This window comes from Gymnoscopelus braueri (genome assembly GCF_963280865.1).
Source record: "Gymnoscopelus braueri genome assembly, chromosome: 15".
In the NCBI taxonomy this organism is placed as follows: Eukaryota; Metazoa; Chordata; class Actinopteri; order Myctophiformes; family Myctophidae; genus Gymnoscopelus; species Gymnoscopelus braueri.
The window spans coordinates 33,757,724-33,781,092 of NC_137620.1; the positions used below are offsets into that span (position 1 = coordinate 33,757,724).

The following is a 23,369-nucleotide window of genomic DNA, read 5'->3' on the forward strand; positions in this document are numbered from 1 at the left end:
TTAATCGGCCTCAGGTCTAAATAGAGACATGCAGCAAAGATCGTCGGACTCGAACCTACATTACAGTCTACATTAGAGCCTAAGTGCCCGGACCGCTAGGCCAGCGGTCCGGGCTCATAATTCCAATCCTATACTATGTCCATTTAAAGGTTCCAATGATAAAACATTTTAGTGCAAGGTCAAGACCGCACACATCTGCCATAATCAGTCTGTACTGAGGACCGAAAAAGGCAAATCAGCTTGATGAAAGAATGGCATTCACTTTACCGCGGGAGGAGAAGACAGTAAAAAGAGGCTAATGAAAGAACAGGTCCTGGTGAATTTCTTTCAAACACGTTTACCCTTTATTGGCATGGTGAGGCTGATGAGAATTGCACATAAAAAATAAAATTCACAAGAAAGTCATACAATAGGTAGAACCACGAAGGCATTGGTAAGGACTTGGCAGAAAGGCAACGTGGACAGAAACATTTAGCAACCCAAAAGCAACACCCTCAACCCCTCCCAAAAAACACACACATACTCACCTAAAAAGACAAACTTCCACATACACACACACACACTGGCTCACACACTCACACATTATTGTCCTCCCAAAAGAAACATGATCACCCAACAAACGTTTAAGCAGTGGCAAAATGTTCCATAGGTCACATCATTAAAAAGTCCGGCACAGTTGAAATTTTGAACCATAAGATGTCATATATTGCTACTCTAGGGCGATTTACAAAGCAGTTTCTTATTACAATGATTAAAGCCACATCTATCAAATGGGACATGACGCCATTACCCAAACGCTACACAGACAGCAGAGAAAGGGAGGGAGGGGGGAGGGGTAAGACAGGAAACAATGTCGAAAACACAGGTAGAACAAAAACAAAAAAAAGATCTCCTTCTACACACTGATTTTTTTTTTTGTCTCTTTGCATCATGAAAACGAGACGTTTCTCATCCCCGCCGTCAAACTCCATCAAAGGTAGACTCTGATCAGCAAAGCTTTCTCATACAAAAAGGTTTCTCCTTTCTCTTGATGGGGAAACTGGTTCTCTCATTACTTGGCTTCTTCGCACAAGAAACAGGATATTAATTGAACCAGAAACCACAAGGTTACCTTTTATGTCACGTCGATGGTTTGCTGTGTGATATCTGGACTGGTGTAGGCAGTAAGGCGGGGAGGAGGAGGAGGAGGAGGGGGTGGGGGGGGGGGGGATAATGGAAAGTGGTGCCACATGCGATATATCGTGGAGTACTTTTTCCCCTCGGCTTATAGAATGTCAACCAAAGACCTGCGCCTGCTCAGACAGTAGTGGAGAAGCCTAGATATCCATAGATGGTGGTGGTGTGTGTGCTCTATACTGTGATACTTGTCATCCCCTTAATAGCCATGCACTACACACAACAAACGTTTTGGTACCAAAAGTCAACTCTATACAATTTACACATAGATCGGGGGTAAGAGTCAGTTACACTTAGCTCAGCATGTCACAAGGTGTTGTGGATGAGGGGAGGGGGAGGGGGGGGGGGGTACACACTTACATACTGTACTGTTTGTGACTCAGTTACATGTTAATGTTTATCAAAGGTCAACGGACGGATACCACAAAGGGGGTTATATCACGACAGAGAAGATGGCAAACGCACGGGGAATGAAGAGTCCACTCTAGCTATTCAGCGACTGGGTAATGGGTCACGTCCAAACCACACACAACAACAGGAGCTAAAATACAACTCTGAAAAATAATTTATTGCTTTTTATATACTTTTTTCTTTCATTTATATTATCATTAATCATCTTGTAATTAACTGTGAATAATGTCATTAGTAGTTTCATCATCATCATTGTATACATATATAGTATATTTAATATACGGCATATACTATATATGTATATTTGAACATCAAATACAAGATCTTTAAAAAATTCAGTAAAGGAAAATTGTAAACTTTTGTTTGGCATTCACATAATCAAGCGTGTGTGTGTGTGTGTGTGTGTGTGTGTGTGTGTGTGTGTGTGTGTGTGTGTGTGTGTGTGTGTGTGTGTGTGTGTGTGTGTGTGCGCGTGGGCGTGTGTGTGTGCGTTGACACAGCATGTGTTTACAGTGGTTACAACAAAATTCCTGCAAAAATCATTTTATTGCTTCATGTATTCTACCACGGTGAAAGGAAAGCAATGGCGCACTGCAGATCTGAGATCTGATTTATAGCTGTGAAGTGCTGTTGTGGAGACAGAAATCACTAGAATGATGAGCAGCATATCTCAAGAGGGGCTGACTGACAGCGGGAGCGATTAGTTGGATGTTCTGATTGTTTCTGAAAGGCATAGAAAGTAATATTCACCACCCACCAAACGGTTTCATTTTTTTTGTACACCCTACCTACCCAGTGATCGAACGTTAAATAACACAAATCAAAGAACAACATAAATAGCAAATAATAATAATAATAATAATAAATTCTGTGAGGTTCGCCATGTGAGATGGAGCCCATAAATAGTTGATTCGAATATTAAAATAAATAGATAAATATGTGTGTGTGTGTGTGTGTGTGTGTTTTCATCCTGATTGAAAATATTTAAATGCAGTAGTTCTCACTGAGAGGGAAATTAAAAGCAAGAACCACGAAAAGCACTGAAATCAAACCGAATTATACATATACTGATTGTTTAAGAAATTAATTAAAAAAAAAAAGTGTTCTTGTCTTGTTTTCTTTACAATAATGAAAAACATGTTAGAAATGTATTGTACACTGGTTGTATAAGGAAAAAACACTGATTGAGAAACTTTTATAAACAGAGAAAACTATACATGGTTGACTCCCCCCCCCCCCCGCCCAACAAAATAACTCTTAAAAAAGGAAAGTTGTTCACATGCTCCCTCAAAATGAGCAATCCAACAGGTTTCGGGGCAAATGTCTTCGATGTGTTTTTTTTTTCTTTTTTTCTTTCTTTTTTTTTTTTACAATCATGTCATGTCTTTTAAACATTGTGTAGGTGTACAATATTGTTTTACATTATTGTCATTTCTACAGATCGACATTCTGAATTAAGAAATTGCCTTTCTCGTTTTAAAAAAAGGCTGTGTTTTACAGTGCATAGCTGTAACAAATAAAGAACTTTGTCCGATATGTACACAAAATAAAAATATTCCTTTTTTTTCTTATAGTATCTGTAAATGGCGGGCTACATTTTTTCCTTAAAACATAGACAGCAATGTTACCTTGAGCCTTTCAAGATACTTTTTCCCCCTATATACTTTGTAATGTAACACCACATCCAAACACCAGATTAAAAAAATAAAGACAATCAACAACAAAAGGAAGAGAAAACAAACAAACAAACAAACAAACAAAAAAGAAATAAAACTGACTGAACAAGCTGCACATTTTTTGTCCCTCAAAGAATTGTGGGTATTGTAGTGCTTTGGAGAAATAAATATTCTCATGAAGGTTTGTATTGTCACTGACCATTGTACAGCAGTAGTGTGCACCAAATCTTGTGCAGGTGTTCTGATGATTTCAACTGGCTTTTTCCCCAGCATACAGTGTCTCTTTTCCCAGCTTCTTCAGCAGCTACGGTTATGTTCATGTAAACTTTGCTTTTTGATATATTCATATATAGATATATATTTATATATTTATATAGATATATAAGTCTATAGATTCTTTATCTTCATACAGTATACTCTCTGACATAGAGTGTAAAACTTCTGGTAGTCTCAACAACGACAAAAAAAAAAGAGTGAGAGACGCGTAATTGAGGTCAGGAGAAGTCCCTCTTTGTAGTCAGACAGCAGGAAGCCGCAGAACTTGTTACCTTCTCAGGCTGCGCTGGGCCTCCCTCAGCAAGCTGTCAAAATCCATGGAGTCGTACTTGCTTTTAGTGGAGGCTGGATCAAAGTCATCCGAATGGGAGTCTGAGAAGAAAAAGAAGATTGCGGGGTGGTTAAGTGTGTGTTGAACGAGGCAGTTTTTTTTCCCTCCTTTTTTTCTTCTGTCAAATGCACATCAAAGGGGGGAAGCTTGTTCCTCCGTGTCCATTGTGTCATGTGAAATTGTGTGTTTGACAGAGAAGATCAGTGGTCATAGAATGCGCAGCGTTTTTCACTGTGACTCAATCATCTGTAGCCTATACTGCAGTACAAGTGATCCTCCCGATCCCTGGTCTATTCTTGGCAGTTGTCTGATGCACTGAACTGCATGCCGAAAGACAATCGGATTATGAAAATGACCGCGTTCCTGGTCAAAACGATAAAAATCGTTAAAATCTCTACTATAATGGGCAAGGTACAATGAAGAACAGGATAGATGTGAGGGAGGCAGTTCCTCAGCCAGAATAAAACACACAGTTGCCACTTTCCTCGTTTACCATGTTTACACATTTGGTGTAGAGGGGAAAAAGGAGGGGACCAAGTATAGACCCCTGAGGGAACTCGGACAATTCAAGTATATATTGGGATTAAGTGGTTTGACCCATTAAGACCTGAAGCCGATTCTACAAAATGTCTTCTAAATCCCAACAGTATTCTGAAAAAAACGTATGTTTTCTATATCAGTGGTGCTCAAACCTTTTCATGTCAAGGACCCCCAAAATGATATGTATTTGGCCGCCGACCCCCATCTCAAAATAGTTTGTTCCAGGGACCCCCCAGAAGCAAAGACTTGAGTAAAAAAAATTGCTTTAATAGAATATATATATTGAAAGAATTTCACATTTTCACGATTTTTCAAAAATAGCCAAAGTGTAAAATAATGCTTTTTTTTTAGCTCAAATCAATGGGTTAAGTGGTTTAAGCGATGCCACCGGATTCAAATGTGAGGGGCTATAGAAGTTAAAATTCACAACAAAAAAACAACAACACTAAACAAAAACACACCCGGCAACAGAGCCCATATATTTTGATTCGGTGGATGAGATAATAAATAAAGAGCGTCTTATCTCTTGGTGGCAGACAGCTTCTCAAATGGAGCCCCCACAGGGGCCCAAACGGCACACACTCAGAGAGAGAGAGAGAGAGAGAGAGAGAGCTTTGAGAAATGGGAGTGACCATGGCGGCCGGGGGTAGACGGGGCTGGGTGTGATCTAATACTATGGCCGACGGGTGGATTGTGTCACGGCGCGCACCTTGAGGGATGAAAAATACCCCGGCGCACTACTTAAAACTAATGGACAGTGTCTCAGAAAACAACGGAGGGGGTAGAGAGAAAAAAAAAAGGGAAAAAGGAGATTGAGGAGAGGAGGTTGAGGCCTGGATGGCACGCCATTATGGACGTCCTTCCCTTTAACCCATTAAGACCGGGAACGCATACTGTGTCATTTTTTAGACTTCTTTGGGCTATTCAAAAATAGCAGATATACGAGCTCATAGCGCGGCACCGAGTGCCGCGCTATGAGCTCGTAGATCTGCTATTTTTGAAAAAATCGTGAAAATGTGTGAAAATCTTTGAATATATAGTTTTTTTTTAAAGCGAACATTTGTCAAATATTTTGTTCCAGGGACGTCCAGAAGCTTTTGAGTTAAACATTTTGTTTCCAAAAAAAAATATATGTATTCAAAGATTTGCACAAAATGTTTACGATTTTTCAAAAAAAATAGCCCAAGGTATAAAATAATGGTTACAGCTATAAAAAAAAAAAAAGATCTAACACAGATGCGTTCCCGGTCTTAATGCGTTAACAGTGTGTTTTACTCCTGCTCTTTATCCTCTGCCATCAGCATAGGGCAAACCAAAAATAGACCAATCCTGACAAAGAGCCAGTCGAATGAAGGTCTTTTTTATTCCAGGACAAGACAGATCAGTCAATCTCGGGGCAAATGTCTGTCCTCAAGGCTCTTGGATTAGCAAATGTTTCTACACGCGTGTGTGTGTGTGCGCGTGTGTGTGTGTGCACGCGTGCGTACGTACGTGCATGCGTGCCTGCATACATACATACGTGTGTGTGCTTCACATCACGTTCCTCTCGGAAAAAAACGCCATAGGCTTTATGCTCGTGCTTTTGGAAAGTGTATAATAACCTCTTCGTTTCTCGAGGAAAGTGCTTTCTCTCTCTCTCTTTCAGGCGACCCGCTGACCCCTCTCCATTATACATTCATGACCTCACTTATTGTTGGTAAATAAATGTCAAGTTGAAAGCCGACTATACCTCTCTGCAAGGAGTCAATATCTATCTTAGCCTCCATCATCAAATGGAGTGGATGATCTTTTTGTGGCCGTGCAACGTCTGACTTAACCCATTAAGACCGGGAACGCATCTGTGTCACTTTAAGATTTCTTTGGGCTATTTTTTGGAAAATCTTGATTTTTTTTTTGAAAATCTTTGAAAATATATATATTTTTAAGCGAACATTTGTAACTCAAATCTTTGCTTCTGGGGGGTCCATGGAACAAAATATTTTGAGATGGGGGTCCGCGGCCAAATACATATCATTTTGGGGGTCCTTGACATGAAAAGGTTTGAGAACCACTGATATAAAAACATACGTTTTTCAAAAAATTAGGTTAGGATTTAGAAGACACTTGTAGAATTCCCCAGAAGCAAAGATTTGAGTTAAAAATGTTCGCTTTAAAAATGTATATATTCAAAGATATCGGTTTGAGCTTGTATATCTGCTATTTTTGAATAGCCAAAGAAACCTAAAAATGACACAGATTCTTCCCCGGTCTAAATGGGTTAATGGACGGCCACTCCCGCAGTTTGAACAAAGCTACTCAAGTATCTCGTCCAAGCATATGATAGCGCTACGTATACAGTGGAAAAAACACTATTTTCTGTTCTCGTACAAAATGGGGCATCATGTAAGGTGGGGGGGGGGAGTGGGGGGGTAGCTTTGATTTCATCGATAGCTTGAATTATTTATCAAATGCGTCAGAGCCAGGCCTATAGCTGTATCCTTTTAAGCACCGTCTGAGACCTGTGTGCATGGTAGAAAGGTTAGAAAGTTTTTGTATTTCTCCATTTACACATACATGTATAGCCTGCTTACGCACACGTTGGCTGCTTACACACTTAGAGGTGAATCAATTAGTTCACATTTAACCCATTCAATCCGGGAACGCATCTATGTAATTTTTTGATTTTAGCTACAGTATAACCATTATTTGATACTTTGGCTATTTTTCAGAAAATCGTGAAAATTTGTGCAAATCTTTGAATATATATATTTTTAAAGCGAACATTTGTAACTCAAATCTTTGCTTCTGGGGGGCCCTGGAACTAAATATTTTGAGATGGGGGTCCGCGGCCAAATACATATCATTTTGGGGGTCCTTGACATGAAAAAGTTTGAGAACCACTGATATAGAAACATAAGTTTTTCAGAAACCTGTTGAGTCACAAATGTTCGCTTCATAAAATATATATTCAAAGGTTTGCACACATTTTCACGTTTTTTCAAAAATAGCAGATCTACAAGCTCATAGCGCGGCACTCGGTGCCACGCTATGAGCTTGTATATCTGCTATTTTTTAATAGCCAAAGTATAAAAAGGTTAAAATTATTGTGACGCTATATTAACTAATTTTGCTGGGGACCCCTTGGTACCCCTTCAAGGACCCCTGGGGGTCCCCGGACCCCACCTTGAGAACCAATGGGTTTTTAAGCCTTTTAGCAAAGGCACTCCACAAGGCTGCAGGCTTTTGAAGAACAGAAGCAGCATCTTGCATCGTTACAGGAGGAGAATGCTGATTGACAACCAGATATCAATCCTGCACACACACACACACACACACACACACACACACACACACACACACACACACACACACACACACACACACACACACACACACACACACACACACACACACACACACACACACACACACACACACACACACACACACACACACGCGCACACACACACACCAGCCTATTCCCAGAAATATGCATATGCACACCTAGGCACCAACATTCTCCCTTTTATAGCCCATCCCTCTGTTGCAGATGATAGGCAGGCCACAACCAAAGGTCCTGCCTTGTTTGAGCATCGCAACAGCTGGCAACAGATGGGAGCTTCACCTCCGGATGAGAGGAGGGGTGGTGGGGGGGGCCGCCGGGACTTAACCCATTGATACCTGGAACGCATCTGTGTCACTTTAGATGTCTTTGGCTATTCAAAAATAGCAGATATACAAGCTCATAGCGCGGCACCGAGTGCCGCGCTACGAGCTTGTATATCTGCTATTTTTGAAAAATCGTGAAAATTATTTCTTTATATTTTTTTCCGAAAAATTGTTAGGATTTAGATTTTTTTAGACGCAGCCTCAGGTCTTAATGGGTTAACCTTGGGCTGCCACCTTTTCCACTCCTTCTTCAACCCCCCCACACCCCCCCCCACACCCCCCCCCCCACCCCCCCCTCACCTCTTCTCTGTGCCTCCTGTCCTTCCCTTCACAAGTTCATTTATTCCTCTCTCTCCCCCTTTCCTCCTTTCCATTCAGTTCAACTGACCCGCACGCGTGCGCGCATGCGCACACACACACACACGCACGCGTGCGCACGCACACACACACGCACGCGTAAGCGCATGAAAAAGTACACCTCGTGTAGGATATCCAAACAACGGTGCACATGCTTTTAACCCTTTAAGACCTGGAACTGTCATTTTTAGATTTGAGCTAAAAAGCATTATTTTACACTTTGGGCTATTCAAAAATAGCAGATATACAAGCTCATATCGCGGCACCGAGTGCCGCGATATGAGCTTGTAGATCTGCTATTTATGAAAAATGGTGAAAATGTGTGCAAATCTTTGAATATATATATTTTTAAAGCGAACATTTTTAACTCAAATCTTTGCCTCTGGGGGGTCCCTAGAACAAAATATTTTGATGGGGGTCCGCGGCCAAATACATATCATTTTGGGGGTCCTTGACATGAAAAAGATTGAACACCACTGATATAGAAACATACGTTTTTCAGAAAACTGTTGGGATTTAGGAGACGTGTAGAATCGGCTTCAGGTCTCAATGGGTTAAGTACCTCTCATATTGACAAAGTAGGATGACGCGGTAATGGAATCGGCCTTCTATTCCTGGAGACGCGGCAGGCAAGCCGCAACCCTCTAAAGCGCTGAGGGGTGGGTGGGTGGGGGGGGGGGGGGGGGGGGGGGGGGGAGGAGGACAACGTGTGTGCGCTTGTGGGCATGCTCACGGCATCACCCCTGAACTCTGTTTGCCCCCTCTGTGCATCTCTTCCAGGCACCGGCCATGTAGCTTGGTACATAAAGATGTGCTCTTTGGAATCTAAAAGCATTACTCAAGCCTCTTCTTTTTTTCCCCCTTTCTATCGTCCCCCCCTCCTCCCCCTCTTTCTCTTTCCCCTTTGATGCCCCTCCGCACCACACCGACCCCCCACGGTAAGCAGCAAGAGCCTCGTAAACGCTGATAACTCCAGGGTGTGTGCGTGTGTGTGTGTGTGTGTGTATGCGTGTGTGTTTTGGGAGAGAGAGAGCGGGCGGGCGGGCGGGCGGGGGGGGGGAATAAACGAAGCTGCACTTACCCAAGTCTGTGTAATTCGATTTGCAGAACTGCTTTTGTCCGCCGAAGCACATCTCGAACTGCGGCTCGTTTGACCTGCGTAAGGTGTGTCCGTTCTCAAGGGCGGCGAAGGCATCGCACGTGTAGCGGTAGGTGATGAAGCCAAAATTGTCCCTGAGGTTCAGGAATAGAAAATGAAACGTCAGAGCACGGCGCTGTGGTGTGTGTGTGTGGTGTGTGTGTGTGTGGTGTGTGGTGTGTGTGTGTGTGTGTGTATGTTTTTTTCCAACCTGACTGTGCTATTTATATGCAAAAGACAAAATCAATAAAAGTGTATCTTTGGGGATGAAGAAGGGCAGAACGGAATGCAAAGGCTCCGTGTTGTGTGACTCACACACACTGGAGCACTTTGCCTTTGCTTTGACACTTAGTTCAGCAATTAAGACTGAAAGATCTCTTTCTGTGTTGCTTGTTACCCAGAGGGGGAGATTAAAAGGCCAAAAACTATGAGCTATAAATGAATACGGTCCCCATCCCTAGCTGCCATGCAGATGCACGCACACACACACACACAGACTCCTCCACAATAAAACATAATACACACACCCACACACACACCAGTGGTGTAAAAGTAACTAGGTACATGTACTCAAGTACTGAACTTAAGTAAAATGTTGAGGCATTTTTACTTTACTGGAGTATTTCAAATTTTTGATACTTTTACTTCTACTCCACTACATCTCAGGGGCAAATATTGTACTTTTACTCCACTACAATTATTTGAAAACTTTAGTTACTAGTTACTTTGCGGATATAAATTATATTATAAAACATACATTAACCACTTTAGCCCTATTTTATACCTAGGCTACAGTATTTGAAAATAGCCGATCCACAAGCTTGTAGATCTGCTATTTTCAAACATTTTAGTACATTTTGATACCAATACTTTTGTACTTTTGCTCAAGTAAATTTTGAATTCCGGATTTTTACTTGTAACAGAGTACTTCTACATTGCAGTATTGATACTTGTACTTAACCCATTAAGACCTGGAACTGTGTCATTTTTAGATTTGAGCTAAAAAGCATTATTTTACACTTTTGGGCTATTCAAAAATAGCAGATATACAAGCTCATAGTGCGGCACCGAGTGCCGCGCTACGAGCTTGTAGATCTGCTATTTTTGAAAAATCGTGAAAATGTGTGCAAATCTTTGAATACATATATTTTTAAAGCAAACATTTGTAACTCAAATCTTTGCTTCTGGGGGTCCCTGGAACAAAATATTTTGATGGGGGTCTGCGGCCAAATACACATCATTTTGGGGGTCCTTGACATGAAAAAGATTGAGCACCGCTGATATAGAAACATACGTTTTTCAGAAAACCGTTGGGATTTAGGAGACATGTAGAATCGGCTTCAGGTCTTAACACATCCACCGCCAGAGGTTAATCTCATAATAATGTACTCACCTGCCAAGGTGTTTTTGTTGTTTTTTTGTTTTTTTCATGTCGCCATAGATCTTGTTAAAATCCTTAAGATTGAGCCGTGAACGGTCTGTTTACGTCCGCGAGATCTCCCTGTATCTCCCAGTGAAGACCGCATGTCAAACGGACTTCCATGACTGTAGTTAGAGCGGATTACGTTAAACAGTGAAATGCGAGGAGAAAAAACTACAGGAAGAGAATTGAGTTTCAGTTTCGTCTGTAGAATGGGAGCGGGCGTGATCGTCGAAACCGGATCCCAAATAATTCTATTTCCTGTCATCAAACCGGAAACGGAAGTGGATCAAAAAAATTCCGAAAGTGCACCCGGACCGCGCATGCGCGAAAAGACCGCAGCCCGTAGGACTACGGGCTCGGCGCTTAACCGTTGGATTTAACGGCCCGTAGAACTACGGGCCCGGCGGTAAAGGTGTTAATGGGTTAAGTAAAACATTCGAGTACTTTTTCCATCACTGCGCGCACACACACACACACACACGCGCGCGTAAGCATTCTCTACGCATGCACGCACGCACACAGTCCCATATGGGGGCCTTCCTTACCCGTCGTCCCTCAGGTTCACGGTGCAGTCTTCGATCTCGCCGAAGACTTCAAAGCGGCGCTTCAGCTCCGTCCGCGTGCTGTCGGACCTCAGCCTCCCCACGTACACCACCCGTCTTTCCTCCTGCTCGTTAAAGAAAAGGAGAGAAAAGCAACACAATGAAGCAGAGGGAGCATAAAAGGCAGAGTCAGTCTTCTTTTACCTCACCTAGCCCCGCCGTGGCCAAATTAACCCATTAATACCTGGAACGCATCTGTGTCACTTTTAGATTTCTTTAGGCTATTCAAAAATAGCAGATATACAAGCTCATAGCGCGGCACCGAGTGCCGCGCTACGAGCTTGTAGATCTGCTATTTTTGAAAAATCGTGAAAATTATTTTTTTACATTTTTTTCCGAAAAACTGTTAGGATTTAGAAAATGTTTAGAAGCGGCCTCAGGTCAGAGTCCTGCACGGGTCCAATTTTGAGAACCCGCGCCCGCCCCGCCCGTCAATACTCAGATCCGTAGACCGACCCGTCACCCATGATAATTTCAAAATACGAACCAGACCCGCCCCGCCCGTCAAATAAACGACCCGTTGTCCGCCCGTTTACCCGTGTAAAATGTAAATCCTATTGAAAAGTGTGTTGAAAAAGATAGCAGCCTTCAACAACAGCGCTACATTCAGTGGTCAGGCTTGTACAGAAATCAAGTGAAGACGGAGGAGCGAGCTTAAGCCACGCGCGAACGCGCATCTACGCAGCACACATGTGTCGTTGTTTAAGTCATCAGATACTTTTAATTTGAAGGTTTAACAGGATGTTCAATGTGTTTTTGTGAGTTAAGATAACTGACCAGCATGCTCCATGCAGTTGTGCTGTTAAGTTACACAAGTTACGTTGTTTGGGCGGAAACAGTGCTCTCTGATTTTCACAATAAAATGATACCCGCCCGCGATTAGTTCAGTACCGCCCGTCCCCGTACCCGTGATCTTATCAAAGTAAAATTTTCACCCGTTTTCACCCGTCAAACGCGGGTACCCGTCGGGTATCCGCGGGTACCCGGCCCGTTGCAGGACTCTGCCTCAGGTCTTAATGGGTTAATTGGTCTTGATCCTCCGTGCTTTGGCTATATAGACCCACCCGGCCTTCTGGGACACGTTTCTGTCCTCCTTTTTGTGTTCCTCTGTTAGGGCTGGGCAATAGGACTTTTTTTCTCGATGACAAAATAGCAGATCTACATAGCTAGTAAGCAGTGGTGTAACTAAGTAACTAGGTGCATTTACTCAAGTACAGTACTTCAGTACAATTTTTAGGTACTTTTACTTTACTGGAGTATTTCCAATTATCAGTACTTTTACTTCTACTCCACTACATCTCAGTGGCAAATATTGTACTTTTACTCCACTACAATTATTTGAAAACTTTAGTGACTAGTTACTTTGCAGATATAAATGATTACATTATAAAACATACATTACCCACTTTAGCCCTATTTTATACCTAGGCTATTTGAAAATAGCCGATCTACAAGCTCACAACGCGTCGCATCGCGACGCGTTGTGAGCTTGTAGATCTGCTATTTTCAAACAATTTTGTACTTTTACTTTTGGTACTTTAAAGGTAGGGTAAGTGATTTGCGTTGGTTAAAATAATTGTTAAATAGCTCTATATTCTGATAGTACTCATTGCTATAGAGTGTTTGTTCAGTATTAGGAGTCTCCTTGTCTCTCCAGCTCTTTATTAAACAGAAAATGCATTTTCTTTTCAGTTTCAGTTTCATTACCAATTTTATCCAACCAGGACAGAGAACTCAATCAGGATACAGATTAAACAAGTGAAATTGGAAGTGATGACACTAAGAAATGAGCAGGCAAAATTGGAACTGGAACACAATACAAATTAAGCTTAAAAATTTGTACTTTCTCCTGATTGGCTGAGATTTTTACACCTACCGAAAAATGTATTTTCTGTTTATTAAAGAGCTGGAGAGACAGGGAGACATCTGTTACTGAAAAAACACTCTATAGCAACGATTACTATCAGAATATAGCATTTTAACCTTTTAACAAAATACTTTTTGTTTTAACCAAAAAATATCACTTACCCTACCTTTAAGTACATTTTCATACCAATACTTTTGTACTTTCACTCAAGTAAATTTAAAATTCCGAAGTTTCACTTGTAACAGAGTACTTCTACATTGCAGATATTGATACTATAAGTAAAACATTTGAGTACTTTTTCCACCACTGCTAGTAAGCTTCTGCTATTTTCAACATGTTTGTATGCCACCATTGTACAGCTTAGTATAATACAGGGTTAAGTAGTTAATCAGACTAATCGATTTAGTCAATTATAAATATCTCTTGAGACAAAATGCACAAAGAAAAATAGTGCCTCTCGATTATTCCATTAACCTACATGGTGACATTAAGTCGGTTATTTGTTCTAAATGTCGGTTTCGATAAATCTTTCGGTTAATTGCCCATCCCTATAACTTTATTCTTTTAATGGCTTTCTCTTATCAGATTGAGCTGCAGTTCAGAAGTGCCTTGTGTCTGTCTCAGCCACCGCAATTCCTCCCTCATCCCTTGCAGCTAATCAAACGCCAGCGATTTTAATCAATTTTCAGTTTTTTTTCCTTCTTTAATGATTACAAAGAAAGTGTCATTTTACACACAATTCACAACCTGACACAAGCAGCATTAAAAAACGATAGCAGGGGCCTAAGGGCGGTGGTGGGGGGTTGGGGGAGGGGACACAAATCTGAGAGGACATGGGGGTCACCGAAGAATAATTTAGGAACAAGTTGCACCAGGCTGCAATTAGGGTTTTTGGGAGTGGTTTAATTGCACTAATCATATAATCATATAATCATATAATGCCGCAAAAGCCTCAGGCTATGTTGTATCACTAGTATTATTTATTTATTCATTCATTTACTTGCCATTACTGGAGCAAGTTGAACGAGACTCGTTCAAATTCCAAACACTGTCTCGAGGCCACACTGGTAACTTATACTTGTAAATCAGTTGCCTGACACTGTAAGCTCAAAGTTCACCTTTGGCATCGGGGGCCTGGCTTGGAACTCGTAGAGAACGGCAGCGGGAAAAATACATATTAACTAAGAATGTACTGTTTTCGTGCTCTGCCTCCTACTCTGTAATGCTTACATCCAGTTTGAGACCAAAAAAAAGTGTGTTTGCTGAATTAGGGGTTTAGAGTTGCTGACGACTGATAAATAGGTGGTCTTTTCGTGATGGCACCCCGAGGGCTGCCTGTGTGTGGGCATGTGAGTGAGTGAGAGTGAAAGTGAGAGTCAGATAGAGAGACAGAGAGATAGAGAGAGAGAGAGAGAAATGTTTCGCATCCCCTGGCCAGCGAAAACCCTGGCTGACAGCTTGGGCTTCGTTGCTTATAATTGTCTCCCTCTTTCCTCTCTGAAAATGTATGCACGCCAAGCCATGTGTGCAATATTGCATTATTTGCCATGTGCATTTCTCAGCAGGTGGGAGTGGGGTTACCCTGTTGGAAACCGGAGTAATTTCACACCGAGACGGAGGGGATGGCGAAGGCACAAAAAAAAAAGAGATATTTATTGCATCAGATTCAATGTGTGAAGAAGATAGCCCCCCCCCCCCGCCCCCAAACAACACACACACACACACACACACACACACACACACACACACACACACACGCACACACACACACACACACACAGAGGCAGTCATCCCCCGCCCCCTTTTTAAAATTAACTCCCCAATTGCCCTCCCAGTTCCTCTTTCTTTCTTTCTTTACTATTTTAACATTGTATCTCTTGTGGAGTGATTAATAAGACTCGACAGTGTTTCCACACCACATGGATGTTAAAAATACCCAACCCGAGGAGACGAGGAGGAGGAGGAGGAGGAGGAAGGGCCCTGTCGCCTGAATCATTCAGGAAGTCACTTTGTATGCATCCTCCCAGCAGAAAGTCACTATGTGGCACAACGGTACGGCTTGGGCGAGGGTTTAACTCTGGCCCGTGTAAAAATGGACCCAAACGGATCCGTCCATTTTTAACACACTCAAGAGTTACATAAACCAGTAGGTTCTCTCAAAGTGGGGCCCTTGCGGGGGGGGGACCCCCTGGGGGTCCTTGAGGTGGGGGTATAACCCTATTATACTTTGGTTATTAAAAAATAGCCGGTCTGCAACGTGTCGTGAAGCAGCGCGTTGTGAGCTTGTCTATTTTGAATAATCACATTTTTTAAGAAACATTTTTAAATAATTTTGAAAACTGTTAACAACACAAATCTCTATTGGGGGTCCCTGGCATAACATCTTTGTCAGATGAGGGTCCGCGGCTAAATACATTATCAATGCATTTAGCTCACTATTTTCTCACTATTTTCTGCTATGCATTTTTTAATCGCCGCTTGCATTTTGGATTTGTATATCGTATTTTTGCACTGTATGCATTGTAACACTTTGGTTGGCCTTGGTCATTGTAATGTGCTCTATAAATAAAACTTGAGTTGAGTTGAATGTGGGGGTCCTTGACATGACAATGTTTGATAACCACTGATATAAACAATGAGCAGTGGTGGAAAGTAACTAAGTACATTTACTTAAGTACTGTACTTAATTACAATTTTGAGGTATTTGTACTTTACTTGAGTATTTCCAATTTCCAATACTTTTACTTCTACTCCGCTACATCTCAGAGGCAAATATTGTACTTTTACTCCACTACATTTACTTGAAAGCTTTAGTTACTAGTTACTTTTCAGATATAAACTATGATATAATGAAACACACATTCACTACTTTAAACCTATTTTAAACCTAGGCTATTTGAAAATAGCAGATCTACAAGCTCACAACGCGTCGCATCGCGACGCGTTGTGAGCTTGTAGATCGGCTATTTTCAAATATTTAGTACTTTTACTTTTGGTACTTTAAGTACATTTTGATGCCAATACTTTTGTACTTTTACTCAAGTAAGTTTTTTATTCTGGACTTTTACTTGTAACAGAGTATTTTTATATTGCAGTATTGGTACTTTTACTTAAGTATGGAATTTGAGTACTTTTTCCACCACTGACAATGAGACCAAGGACTTCACTTTGTACGTGTGTGTGCTGAGGGTCCAGAGCTTTTGACTCACTATTGCTTTCTGCTTTTGCCTCTCCCTCTGCTCGGCTCGCTCGAACTCCCGCTTCTCGTAGTCTCTCTGGTACTCCTCTCTCTTTAGCCTCTCGTGCTGGTAGTCCTCATAGCTGTCATACCTGCAGAGGAGGAGGACAAGAGGACAGGTGACGTCGCTGTCTTTTCCCCCCCGTCACTGGCCTGCACCACAACCCACGACAGTCATACTTTTCCGCATTGGTATTTTTAGGAATACAGAACAACCAGAAGAAAAAACAACAAACAAACAGAAAGGAGGAGGGGGTGAGGGGGGTGACACGTTAACTCATCAAGACCTGAGGTTCCGATTCTACAAATGTCTTCTAAATCCTAACAAAAAAAGAAGAAAAAACTTATGTTTCTATATCAGTGGTGCTCAATCTTTTTCATGTCGAGGACCCCCAAAATTATATGTATTTGGCCGCCGACCCCCATCTCAAAATATTTTGTTCCAGGGACCCCCCAGAAGCAAAGATTTGAGTTAATGTTTGCTTTAAAAGAATATAAATATTCAAAGATTTGCACACATTTTCACGATTTTTCTAAAATAGCAGATCTACAAGCTCGTAGCGCGGCACTCGGTGCCGCGCTACGAGCTTGTATATCTGCTATTTTTGAATAGCCCAAAGTGTAAAAATAAGGCTTTTTTAGCTTAAAAAAAAAATGACACAGATGCGTTCCAGGTCTTATTGGGTTAATAAGACAACTCCTCGCAAACGCCCCGTGATTGCGGCGGGACCCCGCGGGAGAGGAGGAGGGCCTGTGGGAGAGTGCCCGGGCGGGGAGCGGCGCGGTCGGGGAGCCGCTCCGCGCAAGCTGCCACCGTCAGCACAACTTCACATGTCATTACTTTCTGCTTAGTTAGGGCTTCATCGAGGAAAGGGAAGTGAAATTTGTCTCTCTCCCCCTCCTCCTCCTCCTCCTCCTCCTCCTCCTCGCTCCTCGCTGCCAGCCAATGTACCCACGCCCCCTCCCTCCCTCTGCCTGCCCCCGAAACCGTCCTCCGCTCCAAGCCCCGACCAGCGCCGCGGCATGTGTCCGTTAAGTTTCCTGAGTGATAAGCAAACTCTCCAGCTTGTCGGCTGTCATTAGGTAACGTGGGCGCCAAATCAGCTTGGAGCGCTGGAATAGTGTCAGGCTCTCTCTCTCTCTCTCTCTCTCTCTCTCTCTCTCTCCCTCTCTCTCTGTGTCACTTCTGTCTCTCACTCTCCCACACAGTGCCAGCACTTCTCTAGCATTTCAAATGGACTGTCTTGCTAACCCGCGAGGGTACATGGGGGGAAAAAGTACAGAACTACTAAGTTGAATTAGTGTCATGGTGTTACCGCTGGGGGGTGTTATCGTGGGAAGTCACAGGCGAACTACAGTAAGAATGCGCATTATTAGTATATGCTCACAGATTGCGCCGTCATCGATCAATAGTCTCTATGCACAGCAGCCATTATTATCACTTCCTTCACAGGTGTTACCAATGATACTAATGAAGGCTCTGTTCCATTTAGTGTAGGCACAGTGGTTTCCACGACGCCCATAACTCTGAGAGTGTACGAACGGACACTCTCCATTTGTACACTCTCAAGAGTTACACACCCGTAAGGGGCCATTTGGAAGCCCATGAGGGTCCCTGGACTCCCAACTTTTAGACCCACTGGTGTAGCAGAGTGTTTCCAGTGAGCCAACATGCACAATATCAGCACCCTGACTCTGTTTGACCAGAATGGAACAGAGCCTTCATTAGTATCATTGGTAACACCTGTGAATGTCTTCACAATATGGCTTTATGTGCATAGGGTGCATATTACACATATTTTGCCTGACTCTTTGTCATCAGGGATGGGAAAATCAACAAGCAAGAAGACGTCTTTGTTGTTTTTTGTTGTTTTTGTTCTTTGTTTGTATATGTGACGGGAACAACAGAGATATCAAGGTGCTCCTGAGTGGTGACATGGGGAGCTTGGGAGTGTTTGTTGCATTCTGCTCGCCTTCCCGTGTGTCATGTCTCTTTCTATTAAACTGTTACTTTTCTTGTCTTATTTCAATCCTCATCCCCTGCCTTCTATCACGCCCCCCCCTGCCTTCCATCACACCCCCCTCACACTCACACACACACACACACACACACATTTTTGACAGGATGTAATTATGAAATGTGTCCTCGAATGATCCTCTGTAGTTAAACATAGAATGAATGACAGATCATAATTTAAAACAAAAATAATTAAAACGTAATAATGTAAAAAGTCACCTTGGCCTGCGACCGAGAGGAGATCGAGACTGAGATTGCGGGCTCTTGTGAGTCCGGGAGCGCAAAGCGCTGCTGTCTGTGTTATAACGAGACCTGGTGGAGAGGAAACACAACGGCGAATCGGCAGTTAGTAATACATGTGTGATAGAAATAACAGTCATAGTCTGTGCCTATTCATTTGTTTTCATTAAATCCCATTAAAAAACTAAAGTATACTTTAGTTGTGCATGTTTTTGACGGTGCGCAGCTTTGGGATTTTGTCTTACTGCACCTTGTAGTCTGACTAAATTCTGGATTAGTTTAGGCATATAGGCTGCCCTAGCCTTCCTGCTTTCGTGTCTAGAGGGGCGGGGTTTAACACCTCCGGAGAGAGAATGCGTGTGATCCCATTGGTTCCCCGGTCTGTCCGTCAGCCCCCGCGCCCCGTCAACACAAACATTTGGAGCGACGCCCACTGCGCTCTGGTTGGTTGGGGGAAATGAAACACTTCCTATACCCCGGAACACCGACACTCTTGGTCCAGGCTTTTATTTTTGAGCAAAACTAAAAAAATAAAAGCCTGGAGATCGATGGCTAGTTAGGCACTGTTTTGGACCACAAGGTTCTATGTTCAATCCCAGTAGGTTCTCCCTGTGCTGTGAGCAGTGGTGGAAAAAGTACTGAAATTCTTTACTTAAGTAAAAGTACCAATACTGCAATATAAAAATACTCTGTTACAAGTAAAAGTCCAGAATTCAAAATGTACTTGAGTAAAAGTACAAAAGTATTGGCATCAAAATGTACTTAAAGTACCAAAAGTAAAAGTACTAAATATTTGAAAATAGCCGATCTACAAGCTCACAACGCGTCGCGATGCGACGCGTTGTGAGCTTGTAGATCTGCTATTTTCAAATAGCCTATGTATAAAATAGGGCTAAAGTGGTTAATGTATGTTTCATTATATCATAGTTTATATCTGAAAAGTAACTAGTAACTAAAGTTTTCAAGTAATTGTAGTGGAGTAAAAGTACAATATTTGCCTCTGAGATGTAGTGGAGTAGAAGTAAAAGTATTGGAAATTGGAAATACTCAAGTAAAGTACAAATACCTCAAAATTGTACTTAAGTACAGTACTTAAGTAAATGTACTTAGTTACTTTCCACCACTGGCTGTGAGTGGCACGGCTTGGTGTCTCTGCCACCTGTGCTATGGGTGTAGCACGGCTTTGGTAACTAAGTCGTGTGGTAAGTATTGGGAGCTGATGGTAGGTGTTGCGCTCCACCAAACACCTCCATCTCACAGGGGGTCTGGCGCATTGAAAAGGGGGGATTGACACATCCTTGGTCTCGGGCCGATACCAACGATAAAGCCACTCCCACTTAATTACTGTACTTATGCACTCTACATCCGGGAAGCACCTTAAGTGCATTTCAGGAAATGCTAATTAACCCATTAATACCTGGAACGCATCTGTGTCACTTTTAGATTTATTTAGGCTATTCAAAAATAGCAGATATACAAGCTCATAGCGCGGCACCGAGTGCCGCGCTACGAGCTTGTAGATCTGCTATTTTTGAAAAATCGTTAAAATTATTTTTTTACATTTTTTTCCGAAAAACTGTTAGGATTTAGAAAATGTTTAGAAGCGGCCTCAGGTCTTAATGGGTTAAAACTCTAACGACGTTATAATCGTGCAGTCCCAAAGAAAAAGCGATCTAATTCATACATGGTTTATTGCAGCCCCAGGGCGATTGAACCGCAGCTCCTAATGCTCTACAGAACTTTCTATGTATATCGGCTTCATTCTTTTACTCCACCACCAGTACTGGCAGATATATATTACTTGTGCCAGTTAATCTATGTTGTATGAGGTATAGGTCAACTGGTCTCAGTGGCCTGAGTCTAAAGCTTGTTACAGCTCACACTCTGTTAGCTCATGTTGCTTAATAATTCAACTCGAGTCTGAGCAGGATGGACTTGAATTATGGAGTGGGAGATGTTTGGGCGTCTCAGGGAAGCACAGGCCTGCCAGTGATTTTTGGACAGAGGGAGGACCATACTTGTATAACTTTAACCCATTAAGGCCTGAGTCCGATTCTTAAAAAGTTTTCTAAATCCTAACAGATTTTTCAAAAAAATGTAAAAAAATATGTTTTCACGATTTTTCAAAAATAGCAGATCTACAAGCTCGTAGCGCGGCACTCGGTGCCGCGCTATGAGCTTGTAGATCTGCTATTTTTGAACAGCCAAAGAAATCTAAAGTGACACAGATGCGTTCCAGGTATTAATGGGTTAAGCAGAGAAATGGGATTTGGTGAATAAAGTTGCTGAAATTCGCTCACTGAAGACTATTACCAGAGAACTTGCTACAAAAAGATAAGAGGTTGCCTGTGTTGTTCCCATATTCTCTATCGTGTTTGAGCTTTAAACTCAATATTTTCTGAAATCTTCTTGGGTATCTGTTTCATATTCTGTGGTAGAACAGCCTTAAGACTTGTCAATGAGTAACTTGCTGGGCACCAGGCAGTGTTTTAAGCGACTTGGTTATAGCAGAGAGCACAGGACAAGAAGAGCCCCATGCACAGAATAAAAACCCATGATTCTATTGGGCCCTGCAGAGCGAAGTGACCTTTAAGTAATCAGGCAAACAAACCGAGTCACTGGGGCCTGCACAGCACTCAATGAGCAAGCTACTGATAAACTGTGAATGTACTCCGCTTCCCAGTCCATCTCGGTAACTGCGTTTTTTTAGCACTGGTCCTCTTTCAAAAAAAAAGCCTGACACAAACCCCCCCCTCAGCTATGATCAAAGGAAAAGCATGGGAAATGTAGTTCTCACACAGAGCTGGGAAGAGATCAGTCTCTTTTGGAGATGAGGGGCTCCGGGACTACATTTTTTTGCACAGCCTGGATTTGGCTTTCATCTCTGGGGGATGTGAAAGATGGGGGGATTCGCCACTCAGCAAAAACAACAGCTGCAGCTTAAAACAATAGCCCCAGCATCAAATGGAGAAACGAGAGTGTGTGCGAGGGAGGGAGAGGGGGGGGGGGGGGGGGTGGATGAGAGTCAGGAAGAAGCTCAAACAAAACTCCCTGCCTGGAGGATGAAATCTCACACTGCCTCTAAAGTCCAATGCCTTGGGCACCACTCATATTATTTATAGTTTTCTCTTTTTTTTTGTGGTAGATTTTTGGTCTGCTATCGTGCGCACTGTTGATCGTGAGGTGGGGAAATTCTCAATTCATTCAACCATTCTTTGGGCTATTCAAAAATAGCAGATATACAAGCTCATAGCGCGGCACCGAGTGCCGCGCTATGAGCTTAAATATAGATTTTTTTTTTGCAAAAAAAATAAATAAATAAATCTAAATATATATATATTTTTGAATGGTCTGAGGTCTAAATGGGTTAAAGTTGAATAACTAGTTGTTGAATGAATTGTTGTTAACTAGTTGTATAAAACTACTACTAAAAAAAAGTTGTATATAACTACTGAATATATTGCACTTTTACTTTAGCGCTAGGTATACTCTTAGTTGCTTGTTTTAGAAGAGAATGCACTTAATACTTCTGGTGATTAGTAGTTTCGTTCCCTACCTATGTTGAATGCACTTATTGTAAGTCGCTTTGGATAAAAGCGTCTGCTAAATGACCGTAATGTAATTTCATGTAATGTAATGTAATGTAATGCAACCAGTAAAACATATTTTTTTCATTCCACCATGTTGAGGCGTCGAGTGGGCTTGCCTTGTCATTGTCCCCACAAAAGGCTAAATGCATCCCGGCCCGTTTGGTTGGCATTCTCTCCATCTTTGACTCACCCTCCTTTGTTCAGGCTTTCTTATCACACATAATAAATAATTATTCCTGCGTTTAGCAGAGGCAAGGTGTACTGTAGGCATGTTAACAGAGGATCAGGGGTTCAATCCTCTCTGACACCCGGGTCTGACGACTGAGCGAGTCTGTGTAACACCGCTGAGCTAACACCCCTGCAGTGTCCTAGGCCTGCTCAAACAGCTGTGGGGGCAAAGTGCTGGGACGCAGGTGTGTGTGTGGTAGGGCATTCACAGAATAGTCGAATATTCGAATATTCGAATATCAAACCGACTATTCGACTATCAAACCACTATTCGACTATTCGAAAAAAAAAAAAAAAAAAAAAAAAAAGCATTTAATTTTTTTATTTTTTTTCGATTTATTTTTTTTAGTGGCTTTTCTAGAGCAGACATGCAGCTGTGAGCTCTGGTGTGACGTCAACTCGCATTCCTTGAGTCGAGTCATCAATGCAATTGAAAAAAAAAAAAAAAAAAAAAGACTTTTTAATTTTTTTTTAAATTTTTTAATTTTTTATAATCAAATCGAATATTCGAATATTCGAATACTTTTGGGTCGAATAATTCGAATACCATAAATCACTATTCGTTAATGCCCTAGTGTGTGGGTGTGTGTGCGCGTGCGAGTGCAAAGACG

At 42.1% G+C, this 23,369-nt stretch overlaps 1 protein-coding gene across 3 annotated transcripts in view; it reads right to left on the bottom strand.

Moving 5' to 3' along the window:
• Positions 1-348: 348 nt before the first annotated feature.
• ppargc1a (peroxisome proliferator-activated receptor gamma, coactivator 1 alpha) overlaps positions 349-23,369 on the bottom strand; it is a 70,561-nt gene continuing 47,540 nt past the window's right edge. For all 3 annotated transcript variants that reach the window (XM_080451366.1, XM_080451367.1, XM_080451365.1), the window contains exons 9-13: positions 18,920-19,012; positions 16,655-16,775; positions 11,522-11,643; positions 9,497-9,648; positions 349-3,911 (exon numbers count right to left, since the gene is read on the bottom strand). In XM_080451366.1, coding sequence (XP_080307492.1) covers positions 3,808-3,911; positions 9,497-9,648; positions 11,522-11,643; positions 16,655-16,775; positions 18,920-19,012 — 592 coding nt within the window. In that variant the 3' untranslated portion in view covers positions 349-3,807. The remainder of the gene's footprint in view (positions 3,912-9,496; positions 9,649-11,521; positions 11,644-16,654; positions 16,776-18,919; positions 19,013-23,369) is intronic.